This window comes from Paramormyrops kingsleyae, chromosome 12 (assembly GCF_048594095.1).
Source record: "Paramormyrops kingsleyae isolate MSU_618 chromosome 12, PKINGS_0.4, whole genome shotgun sequence".
NCBI lineage: Eukaryota > Metazoa > Chordata > Actinopteri > Osteoglossiformes > Mormyridae > Paramormyrops > Paramormyrops kingsleyae.
Genome location: NC_132808.1, coordinates 25671961 through 25686587, shown reverse-complemented (window position 1 = coordinate 25686587; position 14627 = coordinate 25671961). Strand labels below are relative to the sequence as shown.

Below are 14627 nucleotides of genomic sequence, written 5' to 3'. Positions count from 1 at the left end.
GACAAACAGCCGTGACGACATCCAGCCATAGCTGGCACGCAAGCTCACCAAGCACCTCCCACTAACTGTACAGCTCCACTGACTTGAGATCAGTGACTACATTGGCATCGCGCTCTGTCTGATCACAATGACCACCACTCGATCTGAGCGCCCCCACTGGCCCGAAGTGTTACTGCAGTTCAGAACGATAAGCTGAACTGGAAGACCCCCTGATTACAATAGTCATCGGGTCCAGTCGTTCACCAGTTCTTTCAGCGTCCCCACGGAGATTTTTTCGGGTCTTTTTCGCTCACCGGGTCTTTTCATTCACTCGTTCATTCAGTGGTTCTTCGGTTCACCAGTTCACTTGGTTCACATCGTTCACTGAACCTTCCGGTTCACTGGGCCTTTCGGTCGTTCTCTGAGTCTATGGGCGCTACACGTATTATGTAGTGCAGTGACATCTATTGGCCAGAATAAGTATTGCCACGAGTGAGGATCGGTTTGTACGGCAAAATGTTGACTAATAAAACTTGTGATCGTTAACGTGTGAATATTCTGTATATTTATTTGTAGCCTATAGTAATAAATAATGTAAATAAATAAATAAACTGTTGGTGCTATACGTTAATCGTATAAATATATATTAAATATATAGCCTGCTGTAGCGTGTATATACTTGTGAGCTAATTGGAATGGGCTAAATTATAATTATGATAAATACACGCATATATACATACACAGGTATACATCCACACTTATTTCTACGCCACACACGCACACACACATAACCAATAGTACACACATACAAAGGTAGTGGCATACAGACATGCTTGATCGTCATTGTTCTTTTATTATTATTATAGTTTTGTTTTCTTTGCATTGTTTATTATTTTTTGTGCGGCAATCTTTTTGGTCCTTTTTTTCTTTATTTGTTACCCCTAACCTCTGCTTGTCTTCTTTATATAAAAAAGAAATATAAAACCTCAATGGAAAGTTAAAACGAATGCTTTAAACTCCAAGCATGATAATTTCAAGTTTTTATTTTTATTTAATTATCTTAAATTTTTGCGTTTGCTTAACACAAAACTTTGGTGCTTTTGTTTTTGCATGAATCTCCAGTGCTGTTTTTCCTTCATATTTAACTGAAATTTTGGTTGGACACAAAACAGGAGTGGCGGAGAACGGGGAGGGGCTGTTCCACAATGCAATCTTTTTTCATTAGCCAAATTACTTAAGCCAAATATAAGGATTGTCCAAAAGGAATGTCGCTTACCTCTCCGCCTCTTGGATAGTTTTCACGTTTGTATCGTTTTATACAAACGTTTTATATCATTAATTGCAAACTGTGTCATACTCTGCAAGAGCATTGATTAAATGCTTTAGGCAGTCTCACATGGCTGTTGTATCAAATGAACACAGAAAACATAAACAATATGTGTATCTACACATGGTAATTAAAATAGCAGTATCATTAGTGCATCTCAGCAAGCAGGAATGCCATAACAGGAAGATAAATCATATTCATTGGCTTTTACTGTAAGTCTTCTGGATGCGTGGTAGCTTGGTTTCTGCCGTCCCAATGGTGTCAAATTGAACCGTCACTTGTCACAGATGGCACAGCAACTGGGTCTTCTGGACTTTCTGCATTCAGTATTAATAAGTGCACTTAATTTAGCATTATTTTATAATATAGAATTAAAAAGATCAAATATACAGCCTATTGACATCTGAGCAACCCACAACTTTCTTAAATTCTATTCATATACTGTATTTTAATTTAGCTTTTTTTTTTTTGAACAGTTACCCATTTCTTGCATGTCTATAGGATTGTTTTCTCTTGCAAAATTCACACAGGCCTTGTGTCAGGTGGTCATGTCAGGTCCAGAAAGTAAAAATCCAGACCAACATTTTGTTTATACCAACCAGTTGAGAATAGAGTCACAGTTACAGAGCACTCAGCTGGTTGGTTGAAACAAAATCTTGGTCTGGATTTTTACTCTCTGGACCTGAAATGTCCACCTCTGCTGTAAAGCTTGTGTGTAAGTATGGTCACCTTCTGGGCGTGGGTTTTCTGGTGAGGTGGTTGTGGACCTCTGCAGCAGCCGTGGGCCGCCCAGGCTGATGCTCAGAGCCCCTATGGGAGCAGTGGTGAGGATGGCCAGCACTGTCACTGTGAGGATGTCCATGCCAAACTTCTCTAGGACAGCGTCCCCCTGAGCTCGGGCCATGTCCAGGGCCGTGGAGCCAATGGCAGCCTCAATATGAATTCAGTTGTTAAAAATAATCCATAATCGGCGTAAGACACTCAACAGTTAATACGAGTAATAAGAAAATATCTTCCAGCAGCTGGAGGAACATATTGTATTACCAAGAGTTCTCTTACGAAAATTAGAATTTGGTGACCAGTGTTGACACACCACAGCACACAGTGCACAACAACAAAATGTGTCCTCTACATATAACCCGTATTGTGACATTGCAGGGGGCAGCTAATTCAGCGCCCGGGGAGCAGTGCTTGAGGGCGGTACTTTGCTCCGGGTACCTCAGTGGTACCTTGCTAGTCTGGGATTTGAAGTGCGCTTCCCTAACCATTAGGCCACCACTGCCCCATACTAGTTAGTGTAATACAATGCATTATATAAAGAAAATGGCAGATTTATTAAGAGCATTTCTTACAGCTCCTCCATGTCTGGAACGGATTACGTTCACTCAGATGGATGTGTATTGTCTTCAGTTTTCAAACAGATCAAAGTAAAACACACCTGTACTGTTGCCTTTGGGAGCCAAGCCAGAGCGATGAAGACCTTCTCCTTGAAAGTGAAGCCCGCAAACAGGACCATGGTGAAAGTGAACAGAACTCGTACAACGAGCCCAGTGCTGAGAGTTGCTAGACCCAGAGCTGAAGGCACAAATGTTCAGGGTCTGGGCAGGTTTGGACAAGGGTTATACAGCCAGTGACAGGGGAGGGAATCAGAGAGCAGGATATAATCCACAGTGTCCTTTCTGTACTTCACATTATTCAATAATATATATATTCATTTGTTGTACTGACCCACAGTGTTCAGATCCAGGGTGGAAATTGTAATTTCTGCACCAATCAACCCAAAAAGCAGTGGCTGGAAAACATCCCAGAATCTCCCAACGACAGCTGCCACAGGAACCTGCATGGATTATGGGATCTAACATGACTCCCAGAAGGGGCTTCAGACAAACTCACCAGCCTCGTTTATGGAACCAAACTCACATTATCATTATTACTATATCATCATTATAAGTCATTATTTAACTACTAAATTTAAATTTTAAATGGCCCATATAAGAAGTTGTTCCTCTATATCAAGGTCAATGCCTGTATTAAATGCTTACACAGCACTTTATTCTCATTAATTTCCCACAGGCCAAGAAACCCATAGGTAGAGATCCCTGGGAAGTGGGGGTGTTTGCAGTCTGATGATGGCACCTCTGGGTCCCACCAGCACAGTGGACAGGCGGCTATGTGCTCACGGTGCGATCAGAGCTTCAGGAGAAACCCCAATGATACAGAGCTTCAGGAGAAACCCCAATGAAACAGAGCTTCAGGAGAAACCCCAACGATACAGAGCTTCAGGAGAAACTCCAACGATACAGAGCTTCAGGAGAAACCCCAACGATACAGTGCTTCAGGAGAAACCCCAACGATACAGAGCTTCAGGAGAAACCCCAACGATACAGAGCTTCAGGAGAAACTCCAACGATACAGTGCTTCAGGAGAAACCCCAATGAAAAAGAGCTAGGAACAGCTACTCACCCCACCTGCTGCCACAGTCTTAACTTCACACTGACCTTTGACTCCCGCCAGCTCAGTCCGGCCAGGAAGGCCATGACCAGGGTGCAGAGACCCCCGGCCCCCGAAAAACCCGCAATGCGGCTCCCAAAGACCGCCAGGACAGAGAGACCCAAGAGCAGGAAGGAACGCCTCATCACCAGCTGCCCCTGGAGCAGGAGAAAAGGAGACAGCATGTAACCCAACACAATTTCTCTCATAGAAGTGTTGTGGCTTGAAAAATAAATACAGAGTAATACAGAATAAAGAAAGTGTCCAAGGCAAGTACCTGATCCTCACTGGGAAAGAATCGGAGAAAAAAACCCATAATGGCACCAGCAATCAGGCCAGCAATCACCTCCAGAAAGCACTTGAGTACATTGTACCAGGTAGCCCCTGCACAGAGCAGCCAGGTGTGTTAAAGCAGGACACAGCGAGCGTAAGACGTAAACCCCACTGAAGCAGAACATAAAAAGCCCAGCACATCAAGGCATGTCAGGGTACAGGCTTTTAACCATGGGAGGGTAAATGCTGAATCTGTGTTGAGATTCAGCAAAAACAAAATCGATACATAGCCTGTTTTATGTGACTTTGATGTGAGCTGAACAATTAAACATGTCATGCACAACAAATGATGGCTTGAATAGAAACTGTACCTGTGGCAAAGGCCATGCCCAGGCAGGCGGTGAAGCCCGTGATGGCCAGGATGTCATCAAAGCTCCCCGCAGCCATCAGCAGCGTGGGGATCCCCTTCTCTACCCCAAATCCTTCCTTCTGCAGAAGCAGCATGGAGGGAACCACCACTGCCGGAGACACTGCGCTGAGCACAAACCTGCGGAGGAGATGGGAAGTGCTGATCCAGGAGGTGGGCATTCTGAGGAACGCTAGGGCTCAGGTTTACTGCCATCCATGAATGCATCTAAATGCTTTGCCAGGAACTGAACTTTCACATTCATTTTGTGTTTATTCTGAAAATGGAAGCATATTTTAGCCCTTCCAACTATATGAAGTGAATGTGAGTCCATCTGCACTCAAAGAAAGGTCCGGAAACCTTGGAATGTGTTTCCCACTAAGGTGGCATTCTTACCCTAGAAGGAAACCCCAGATCCAGGGCAGACTCATCAGGAAGTGAGACACTACTGCTACAGTGCAGGCTTCCACTATACAGGGCCCCACTGCGACACGCACACACACTGCCTTCAGCTTCCTCAAGGCCTGGGGAAAGAAACCGAGGCAAATCTGCAGAATCTCTGCTTTATGTGTGTTTATCGGTGTAAGACACTCAACAGTTAATACGAGTAATAAGAAAATATCTTATCAGCTGGAGGAACATACAGCACCGTCCAGTCCCAGCCCAGCTCTGGTCAGTATGACAGCAAGGGCAGTATTCCTCAGGGATGCTGACCATCTGAAGTCAATGTAAACTGCCTCAGACACCACAGGAACATTGTGTAAGAGAACACCAGCCAGCAGCATTCCTGTATGCACACAGAGTATTAGCATCATCACTGCAAATGCCATCCAGGTCATCAGCTTTTCCTGAGCCGGACACTGCAGACCTCAAACCTCCAAAAGAGTGGGATACAAAGCTGAGAGCTGTAGTGGGTTTCGCAGTACAAACCCCTGTCATATGCATCAGCATAGCACATGTAAAATATGTATTTGATTATGACATCAATATTATTACAAATTTTAAACACAAAGACATGAAAAATTATGCAACATTCAGATAGTGTACCTCTGAGGCGTCCTCCTTTTTTTGACGTCACTTACCAAGGAGGGGGGGGCAAGGGGGAAGAGAGCGGCACTGGATGAGAGCCATGAGCTTCCCCCCGCAGACGGCGGTGATAAATAACACCACGATCCCAAAGAGATTCCCCCCAGGAAGACACTCCTTCTCTGTGATGGACCACACTGCTCCGAACAGCACAAGCGCCATGGCCACTAACAGGAAGAGCACATTTAACTACATACCAGCCATAAGGAATCGGTCATGTCAACTTCTGTGCATAGATTAAAATACCAGCAACACTAGTCCAACACTAGTTAGTATTTGAGGTGTAGATGACCAAGACTGGTCCCTCAGAAATCTGAGGACACATGCTACAGCTGAGGGCAGAGGTTGACATACTTATTTAAATGTTTTTATTGTTTTAGTTTTCAGTCTTTGCAGAGGTTTTCTCCACAGCCCAAAATACATGCTTCAATCTCTAAGAGTGTGCGATTGAGATGAACCAGCGTGCCATCCAAAAGTTTCTGTGCTCATTCAGTGCTTCCTGAGATAGTGTGTTACAACTTTATAAGCTGTTTTATTTATTTTATTTAAAGCATACTTCAATTTTAGATAATTCTAATGGAAAAAAAAAATGATATCACTCATATCAAGAACCTTTAATTGTCTTAGTACCTATTAGGTACATGATGCAATTATTTTGGCTCTGGAAGACTACAGTTCAGTACTCATAAGTAAGACTAAAAATTATGCTTCACATGTAATCCAGCAACTGCCATGGGGATCCTCCATCCTTTGATGCATTTTAGAGTGCAGGGCTGGATCCTGAATGGTGTTTCATGTTACCTTTAGTGATGACTGAGGCAAGGAGCCCCTTTGGTGGGCAGTGTGATGACTGTTGTGCTTTTGTACTGCCAGCATTTGCATTGACATCGGAGGTATCGCTGTGCTCCGTTACCATGGAGATCTCGGGGTGCTTAACAAGCTCATTCACTTGGATATCATCCATGACCTGAACAAATACAAAAATATAGACTAATTAATAAATGAAAAAACAATATTACAGAATACATTATCGGTTCTTCTTCTTACATGTTTCTGTTTGTTTTTTAGCTACCAGATTCCTTAATACATCTTCAGTTTTTTGCATGAATATAAATAAATGTGCAATTATGCACATAATATTATTGGCTGGTATTATTTTTCATGTAAGGTCAATATTAAATTACATTAAATAAGTATTAAATTAATTGAAAATATATCATTTTAATGAAAAAACAATTTCACTCAAAGCCAAATTAAGATAAAACACACCTTGTAATTACAACAAAAAAGCATTTCCACACAAAAAGTAGTTCAATTCTAAAAGCAGGTGGGCACTTGCAGACAGGAAGTCAAATAGCAAAAGAGGAAGCAATGACATGCAGAACATTCCACATGCCACCGCCCACCTGTAAAGTTTATCCAGCCCCCCCATCTACGGCTATTACCGGCAGCCCCCCCCACCCCATCGACAGCTATCACTGGCATGCCCCGACCACCCCCCCCCCTCCATCGACGGCTATTACCAGCAGCCCCCCCCCCCCATCGATGGCTATCACTGGTGACGTATGAAGGGGCGCCGGCCGGCAGTGAAGCCTGCTTATGCTGTCACATGGGCTCCAACACACCACTACAATAGAATGAATGCCTCAATTGCAATAGTAGGATATAGTGAATTGTATCAATTGTACAGTAAATTGTAAAGTAATTTTTGAAACTTTTATTCAGGATTTCCTGTACTTGTTACTGCTTTCCAAGGGAATCACATAATTGGAGATTGTAGAAGGAAATGCAGCCAAACTTGTAATCATCTCTGAATGCGTCAGACAACAGTAAACCTCCAGAGCATAAAAAGCAGGCAAAAGTGGATCAAGAAGTACATTTACCTGGAATCTGAAGATAGAGCCTCCTTACTGAGATGGTCTGTGGGGTATGAAGCTTCTCTGTGATGCTCATGGAAGTATACAGTGCACTTCCACTAGCTGACTCACAAGCGTGTGGAACATTCGTCTGCTGACTCTGACTTCTAATGGAAAAGATGAGCTTCACTTATGGTGGAATTAGCAAAGCCCCTCAGCTTCTGCTCCTACAGAAGGAAGAAATCCTCTGACAGAACTACACATTACTTTCAAGGTACCGTTTAATCCCTCTTAACTAGCAAGCATTTTCTGCAAATGTCTTTTTTTAAATCACCCAGGTTGGTAAACTATTGTTATATTCCACTAGATGGCAATATCTGCTTAACTTTAATGAATACCCGGCTAACAGAAAATTTGCCTCCTAAAAGAACAGAAATACGGTGGCCTCACACCTCCAGCACTGTGGGGTTGAGCCCTTTATGTTCAGTGTTTGTGGAGGCTGGAATTCACTGTGATTCACCTGGGCTTCTTTCGGGTATTATGGCTTCCTCCAATGTTCTAAAGAGGTGTGGTCTGTATACTGTAGCTGCTGTCTCTGATTAGTTTGTAAGGCTGCTATAAATGTGAATTTGCACCCTTCATCCCTGTCTCCATTATTGACCCCACCCCCACCATTTTGCAAGGAATGCCCTCAATCTTGACCCCTGTCTCCTTGTAATGAGATAATCTATGTTATTCACTTCACCAGTCAGAGGATTTAATGTTATGTCTTATTGGTGTTTTTAAATTATACTAACATAAGAACATAAGAAATTTACAAAGGAGAGGAGGCCATTCAGCCCATCAAGCGCATTTGGGGAGAACTTAACTAATAGCTCAGAGTTATTAAAATGTTATCTAGCTCTGATTTGAAGGAACCCAGGGTTTTAGCTTCTGCTACACTAACAGGAAGACAATTCCATACTCTAACTACACGCTGTGTAAAGAAGTGCTTTCTGAAATTGATTTTAAAATGTTCTCCCGCTAATTTCCACTTATGGCCACAATTTCTAGTAATTCAACTAATATTGAAATAGCCATTTGGCTGAACAGCATCCAGACCTGAATTAGAATAACATATTTTTGTGAAATACATGTAAATGTAACCAATCTTGGAGTCTTGTGTTACTATGAGTAATAACTTCAGATCAAAATTAAACAAAATGTTAAAAATAGCTGGTCTATTTACAAACCGAAGGGCCTTCATGTAAATCCCAAATCACCATCCCTTACTTTCTCCATATTGCATGCAATGCTTTCATGAATTGATTTAAAATATTGATATTTATTTGCACTGAAGGTGTAATTCAGCTTGACTTTATTTGTCATGTAGCTTTTAGAAGGTAGTTTTTTTATATGCAGTCAGAATATCATACTGTAGCATTAAAGGCACTCAGGAAAAGAAGCTGCTCACAGGAACTGACCTCCATCTCGTAACCAGACATTTACAGTTTTTATCAATTGCTTAGGCACATTTCATGAAGCATGCTTAGCATTTGCAAGACTATAAGAGAATTTCTCAAAACAATTCATGCATACAGTACAACACTATGGTTTAGCTGAAAAAGCCTGTAACGTACCCAAAACAATTAGTTCATGTCTCAAAAGCAAATCATTCCACCAATGAATAAGTCAGTGCCACCAAAAATGAAAAGTACAATCAGCATCTTTTTCATCATGAGAGCCGAATTGCTTAGATACATTGTCAGTATGTCAGTGTCAGTCTGCTCCTGAGCTCCACAATTCTGAATGACAGTCGGTTCCCACTTACTCATTGACACTGACTGATCATTTTTCATTAGCAAACTGATACTTATTTGTGTCTAAGACACCAGTTTCAACACTGCAAGGCTCTACATTACAGTATGTAAAGCTCACTGGCAAGAGAAAGCACTCGCGTGCACATGTAACTTCAGATCTCAAGACACGGTACAACAGCAGACAAAAGAGTCGCATAGCGCTGTAAAACAAATGTAACCCTATTATTTCGACTCTCACCAGTCTCAGAGGCTGTGGGTATAACACGGGTTACAATGAAGTAAAGAGTATTGATGATGTTTTTGTAGTCTTCCTTGCAGAATAACCACAACGGCTTTATTTTTTAGCTCTCTCCCTCAAGTGTTCCCCCCAAAACGGCACCCCCCAGAACACTAGCACATAGGAACCAAAATAATACAATATGGTAAAGCAGTGCATGAATAAAATAATTACTAGATATAACAAATGTGTCATTATAAAATAATATTACTGCAGTCCAATAATAATTAAATAAATAATTACTGCCTAACATAAATTACCCTTCATACTCAAATAAGAATATCTTTGCCCCAATAAAGGTTACAGTCTTCCCCTGCCACCAATGGAAATGTCCCCATTTCAGAACCAATTGCCGAAGGAATGCACGGGAGAACACACAAGAAGCAAACACAAAGCATGGCATATCACAATGCACCAGATAAGGAACCAGAACCGGCATGAAACGTCTGCAATCCACCCAACATCAATAAACTGTAAAATGCAGAAAAACAGCAGAATGTACCAAACAAGCAACAGAGCACAGTACACAACTGCAAGGAACCCATATCAAGTGACAAAGTCTCTGTACTTAAGCGGTTGACGAATCACACGCCCAGAACGAGACACAACAGGTTGGGCAACCGGGGAAGGTGACGGGGCCACAAAACCTGTAGGCAATGAAGGCGGGTCAAAGGGACAGGGGGAAAGAGGGGCACCCCGAGGAGAAATCCCAACTGCAGGGGCGGACGACAAAGGCCGCACAGGCCCAGAAGGCACATGAGGAGGAGTAGGAGGACAAAAAGGCAAAGCCCCCGATAAAGCAGTGAGGGAAGGGGCTGGAAGAGGGACACTGTCAAATCCAGGTGCACGTGTCTGTCCATGACTCTGCATGGCCTGCAAAGTCCCTTTGTAAGGTTTGAGTCTGTTGTGGTGTACAATCCATGTTCGTGAATGTGCGGTCCTAGGATCTGTGATCTCGTAAGTCACACCAGGATATCCAGCCTTAGCCAGACATTTCAAAATGACAAACGGCCCTTTCCATCTTGGAGCCAATTTATTCATTTTCTGCGCTGGATCATCCAGGAGAACAAGATTTCCCGGCTCGTGAGGATGAAACACAACTTTCTTGTCATATTGTGCCTTTTGATGTATCTTACTTGCTGTAGAATGTCGAGCTGCATCTGTGAAAGCACGAGTCAAACGCGAAGTAAGGTGAGTGGCATAAGCTGCCGGTGTACCTGGGGTAGGTGAAGTCAGGGCTGGGCTACAGTTCAATATAACATCCAAGGGTAAGTTGGGTTCCCTGCCATGCACAAGAAAAAAAGGGGAAAGTCCTGTGCTAGAATGTATGCTGGAGTTGTATGCAAGTTCAACTTGTGGCAAGAACGTGTCCCATTCACCACCAGTCTGTGCAATGTACTTAGCCAGTTGGTCCTTTAGAGTCCTGTTCAATCTTTCTACCATGCCGTCCGACTGAGCGTGGTAAGGGGATGTGCGTGTTTTGGTTATCCCTAGTGCCCTACACAGATACTGTACAAGATCTGATTCAAATTGCCTACCCTGGTCCGTGTGAATAGACTCCGGCAATCCATGTTGCCTGATATAGTCTTCGAAAATGCATTTAGCAACTGTAATGGCACGCTGGTCTTTAAGTGGGAAGAGGTTCACATAGCGTGTAAAATAGTCCATAACCACTAAAACATATCTGTTGCCCTGAGATGTAACAGGCAACTCAGTGATGTCAGCAGCAACCTTTTGAAAAGGTCTGTCCGCCTGGATCGACTGAAGCGGGGCACGTTCATGTGGAATGGGTGAACCACGTTTTTGACAAACCACACATTCAGTACAAAAAGTGTGTATGTCACGGGACATGTAAGGCCAGTAGCAAACACGCCTAGCTCTCCGGAGTGTACGCTCTGCACTTGAATGACCACTAAACTGATGTCCGTGTAAAGCGGCTAACGCTGCAGGAATGAGAGCGGAGGGTAAAATGACTTGAAAGTCCACAGGTGAGTTGGGACTCTGTTTTGACTTCCTACTGAGAATGCCTTGTTGGACAATTAAGTTGGGATACTCATGCCACAACTTTCGTAGTGAGGAGGAAGAATGTCTCAGTGCGCCAATAGGGGGCCTACCAGCACTGGTTGTTAACCATGAAATGACTCTACTGAGGCATTCATCAGCCCGTTGCTGTTGTTGTAAGCGTCCAATGTCGATCGATAGTGCGTTACCGATGGCAAGATGAACGGGATCGCCGTTTGTGTCCGTGTCAGTTATGGCGACAGTCACACCCTGTTCAGTGTCGTCCTGATTGCCTGTACTAGGACGCCTAGACAAGGCGTCAGCGTTGGCATGCTGTTTACCTTGCCTGTGAACGATAGTGTAGTCATAAATATCCAGTTCTAAAACCCATCTACTCCGTCTCCCAGTAGGGTCATTGTCTACTGGGGATTTCTTGAGGCTCAGTAGGGGCTTATGGTCTGTGATCACTACAAAGGAACTGCCTGAGAGAAAGTGCTTAAAATGTCTTACGGACCAAACCAACCCAAAAAGTTCACGGTCAAAAGTAGACCATTTTCTTTCGGAGGGGTTCAGAGTGTGGCTTGCATAAGCAATAACATGTTCTCTATTGTCCCAACGCTGAGCTAACACTGAACCAATGCCCTCTAGAGATGCATCCGTATATAGCAAGAAAGGCTGGGAAAAAATGGGATGTGCCACGACTGGTGGGTTGGTGAGAGCATGCTTGAGTGAGCAGAAGGCATCCTCACATTCAACTGTCCATCTGAAGATAGCGCCCTTGTGAGTTAATAAGTGCAATGGAGCCGCAATGATGGAAAAGTTTTTTACAAACCTACGGTAGTAGGAGCATAATCCAATAAAGGCTCTTACTTCCGTGGCGGTCCTGGGTGTCGGCCACTTACGTACCTTTTCCAGATTCCTGGCGTCTGGTTGAAGACCTCGGCTAGAGACTACATGGCCAAGGAAGGTTACATCAGTTTTGGCTAAATGACACTTTTTGGCTTTTAGTTTGAGACCAGCTGAACGAAACCGGTCAAAAACTTCACCAAGGCTCTGCAAATGGTCAGTGAAGGTTCGGCTAAAGACTAGCACATCGTCCAAGTATATCAAACAGTCTTTCCAGTGTAGGCCACGAAGGACTAGTTCCATGAGTCTTTGAAATGTAGGCGGAGCATTGGTCAGACCCATAGGCATAACTTTGAACTGGTAAAGCCCACTGCCACCGTTGAATGCAGTTTTCTCTTTGTCCTGTGGCTCAAGTTCCACCTGCCAATATCCGCTGGATAAGTCCATCGTGCTGAACCAACAGGAACCTGACAGGCTATCAAGGGCCTCTGCTGGACGTGGAAGGGGGTATGAATCTTTGACAGTGGCGGTATTCAGCTTCCTATAATCAATACAAAACCTGTAGGTGCCATCCTTTTTCCGTACTAAGACAACAGGAGAGGACCAAGGGCTGCAGCTTTCCTCGATGACGTCCTGCTGCAGGAGCTGCTGGACTTGTCTGTCGATCTCCTCCCTGATGTTTGGCGACGTCCTGTATGCTCTCTGCTTGATTGGAGGGGTGTCACCGGTTCGGATGCTGTGCCTAACCAAGCCAGTACGTCCATAGTCCTGATCATGGGCACTAAAGACGTCAGAATAAGATAGGAGCAGGGCCTGAAGCTTCTGTCGCTGTTCAGTGGTAAGTGCGGAGTCATCTATGTTAACATCGGGTGGTATCTGCTGTTGAGGTGGCTCTACCGCTGTTGTCACTGCGTCTACCTGTGTCCCTACTAGACAGTAGTCATGGTCATTGTCCTGGCTTATAGCATAAAGATCACCCAGTATAGTATTACTCGGTACCTGCAAGTCAGAGGTCGTAGGGTTCATAACTCTAACGTAAGTCATCCCTGCCTGAACGGAAGCTACAGTACGTGCTGCCAATAGACCCCGGCCGTTAGGCGGTCCTGGCTCCATAACGGCAGTGTAGTCAGCTTCAAAGTCAGGTACCCCAATAGTGGGCTGTGCCATAGCTATAACAGTCATCTGTGACAGTGCTGGTACTATGAGCGGGGTGACAGTAGTGGCGCTGCAACTTACAGGAGTAGCCTCTGTAGAATTCAAAAGAGTGACGCTGGCTCGGTTACCTACCTTAAGGACTCCTTCTTTCAGGTCTAGGACAGCAAAATGTGTGAGGAGGAAATCCCAGCCAAAAATTACAGGCTGTGTAACATTCCTGACTACCTGCACAGTGTGTGTGAACATTTCACTACCTAGCCTTATGCTCATAGAGAGAGTGCCCAAGTTGTCCAGATAGTCACCAGTCACAGCTCTAGGGATAACTTGAGGTCGCTGCAATGGTTTCATTCTCAAGGAGGGAAGGGACATCCTAAAGGCTTCACTAATAAGTGATATGTCGGAACCGGAGTCAATACACACTTTAGTGGCAACATTTTCAATAACGGCAAGTATGTAGCGTGTGAATGGTTTGCGTCTGGGTTGTGGTGCTGTGTTGGTATGGGCCTCATCACCATAAGCAGACACTTGGCCCTCAGTGCCTGCTACCATTCTTTTCCCTGACTACGGTGGTCGTCATCAAATGTCACATGCTGGTCTCGGTTACATGGTCTGCGTCTGTCTCTGCCTGTGTATGCAGGGGGTGACCTATGTCTACCTGAGTCATAGGGAGTGTCACGGTCACAGTCGTTATAAAGTGAAGGTCTGACACCATGGTAACGAGGCAGCTGCCTGCTATCTGGGCTGTAAGAGCGTCTCCCGTAGCTGGGAGAGCGGTCATGGCGACGAGATGGAGAAGATGTAGGGGTCGGTGAATATCGGCGATCACGGTGGTCTGGCGAACGCCTAGTGCAGCTGTACTCACTCTGTGGCCTGCTGGATCGATAATAGGTGGCCGTAGAGGGGCGAGCATCTCGAACAGGAGACACTGATGGAGTGTGGCGGTATCCCTCTCTGTCCCTTTCACCTCTGAAATAGGTGGAATGTTCATATTCACGTCTGGATGCATGACATGGACTGGTGTAGTTCTTATCATGCTCTCGATGAGCAACCTGTAGTTTAAGAGCCTGCACATCTTGGGAAAGTTGTTTAATTGCATCAATAAAGGTTACACAAACACAACAAAATGGCCAAA

The 14627-nt window shown here is 44.2% G+C and overlaps 1 protein-coding gene across 1 annotated transcript; it reads right to left on the bottom strand.

Annotated features, from left to right (window-relative positions):
• Positions 1–1009: 1009 nt before the first annotated feature.
• On the bottom strand, positions 1010–10714 carry LOC111859282 (sodium/hydrogen exchanger 9B2-like). The gene is made up of 13 exons (XM_072718456.1): positions 9455–10714; positions 7445–7584; positions 6363–6528; positions 5558–5728; positions 5120–5262; positions 4872–4999; positions 4441–4616; positions 4074–4180; positions 3805–3954; positions 3035–3143; positions 2745–2881; positions 2036–2237; positions 1010–1623 (listed from the first exon to the last, which is right to left on the bottom strand). The coding sequence occupies exons 3-13, from the start codon at positions 6523–6525 to the stop codon at positions 1568–1570; spliced, it is 1542 nt and encodes a 513-aa protein (XP_072574557.1). The 5' UTR covers positions 6526–6528; positions 7445–7584; positions 9455–10714; the 3' UTR covers positions 1010–1567.
• Positions 10715–14627: the final 3913 nt, after the last annotated feature.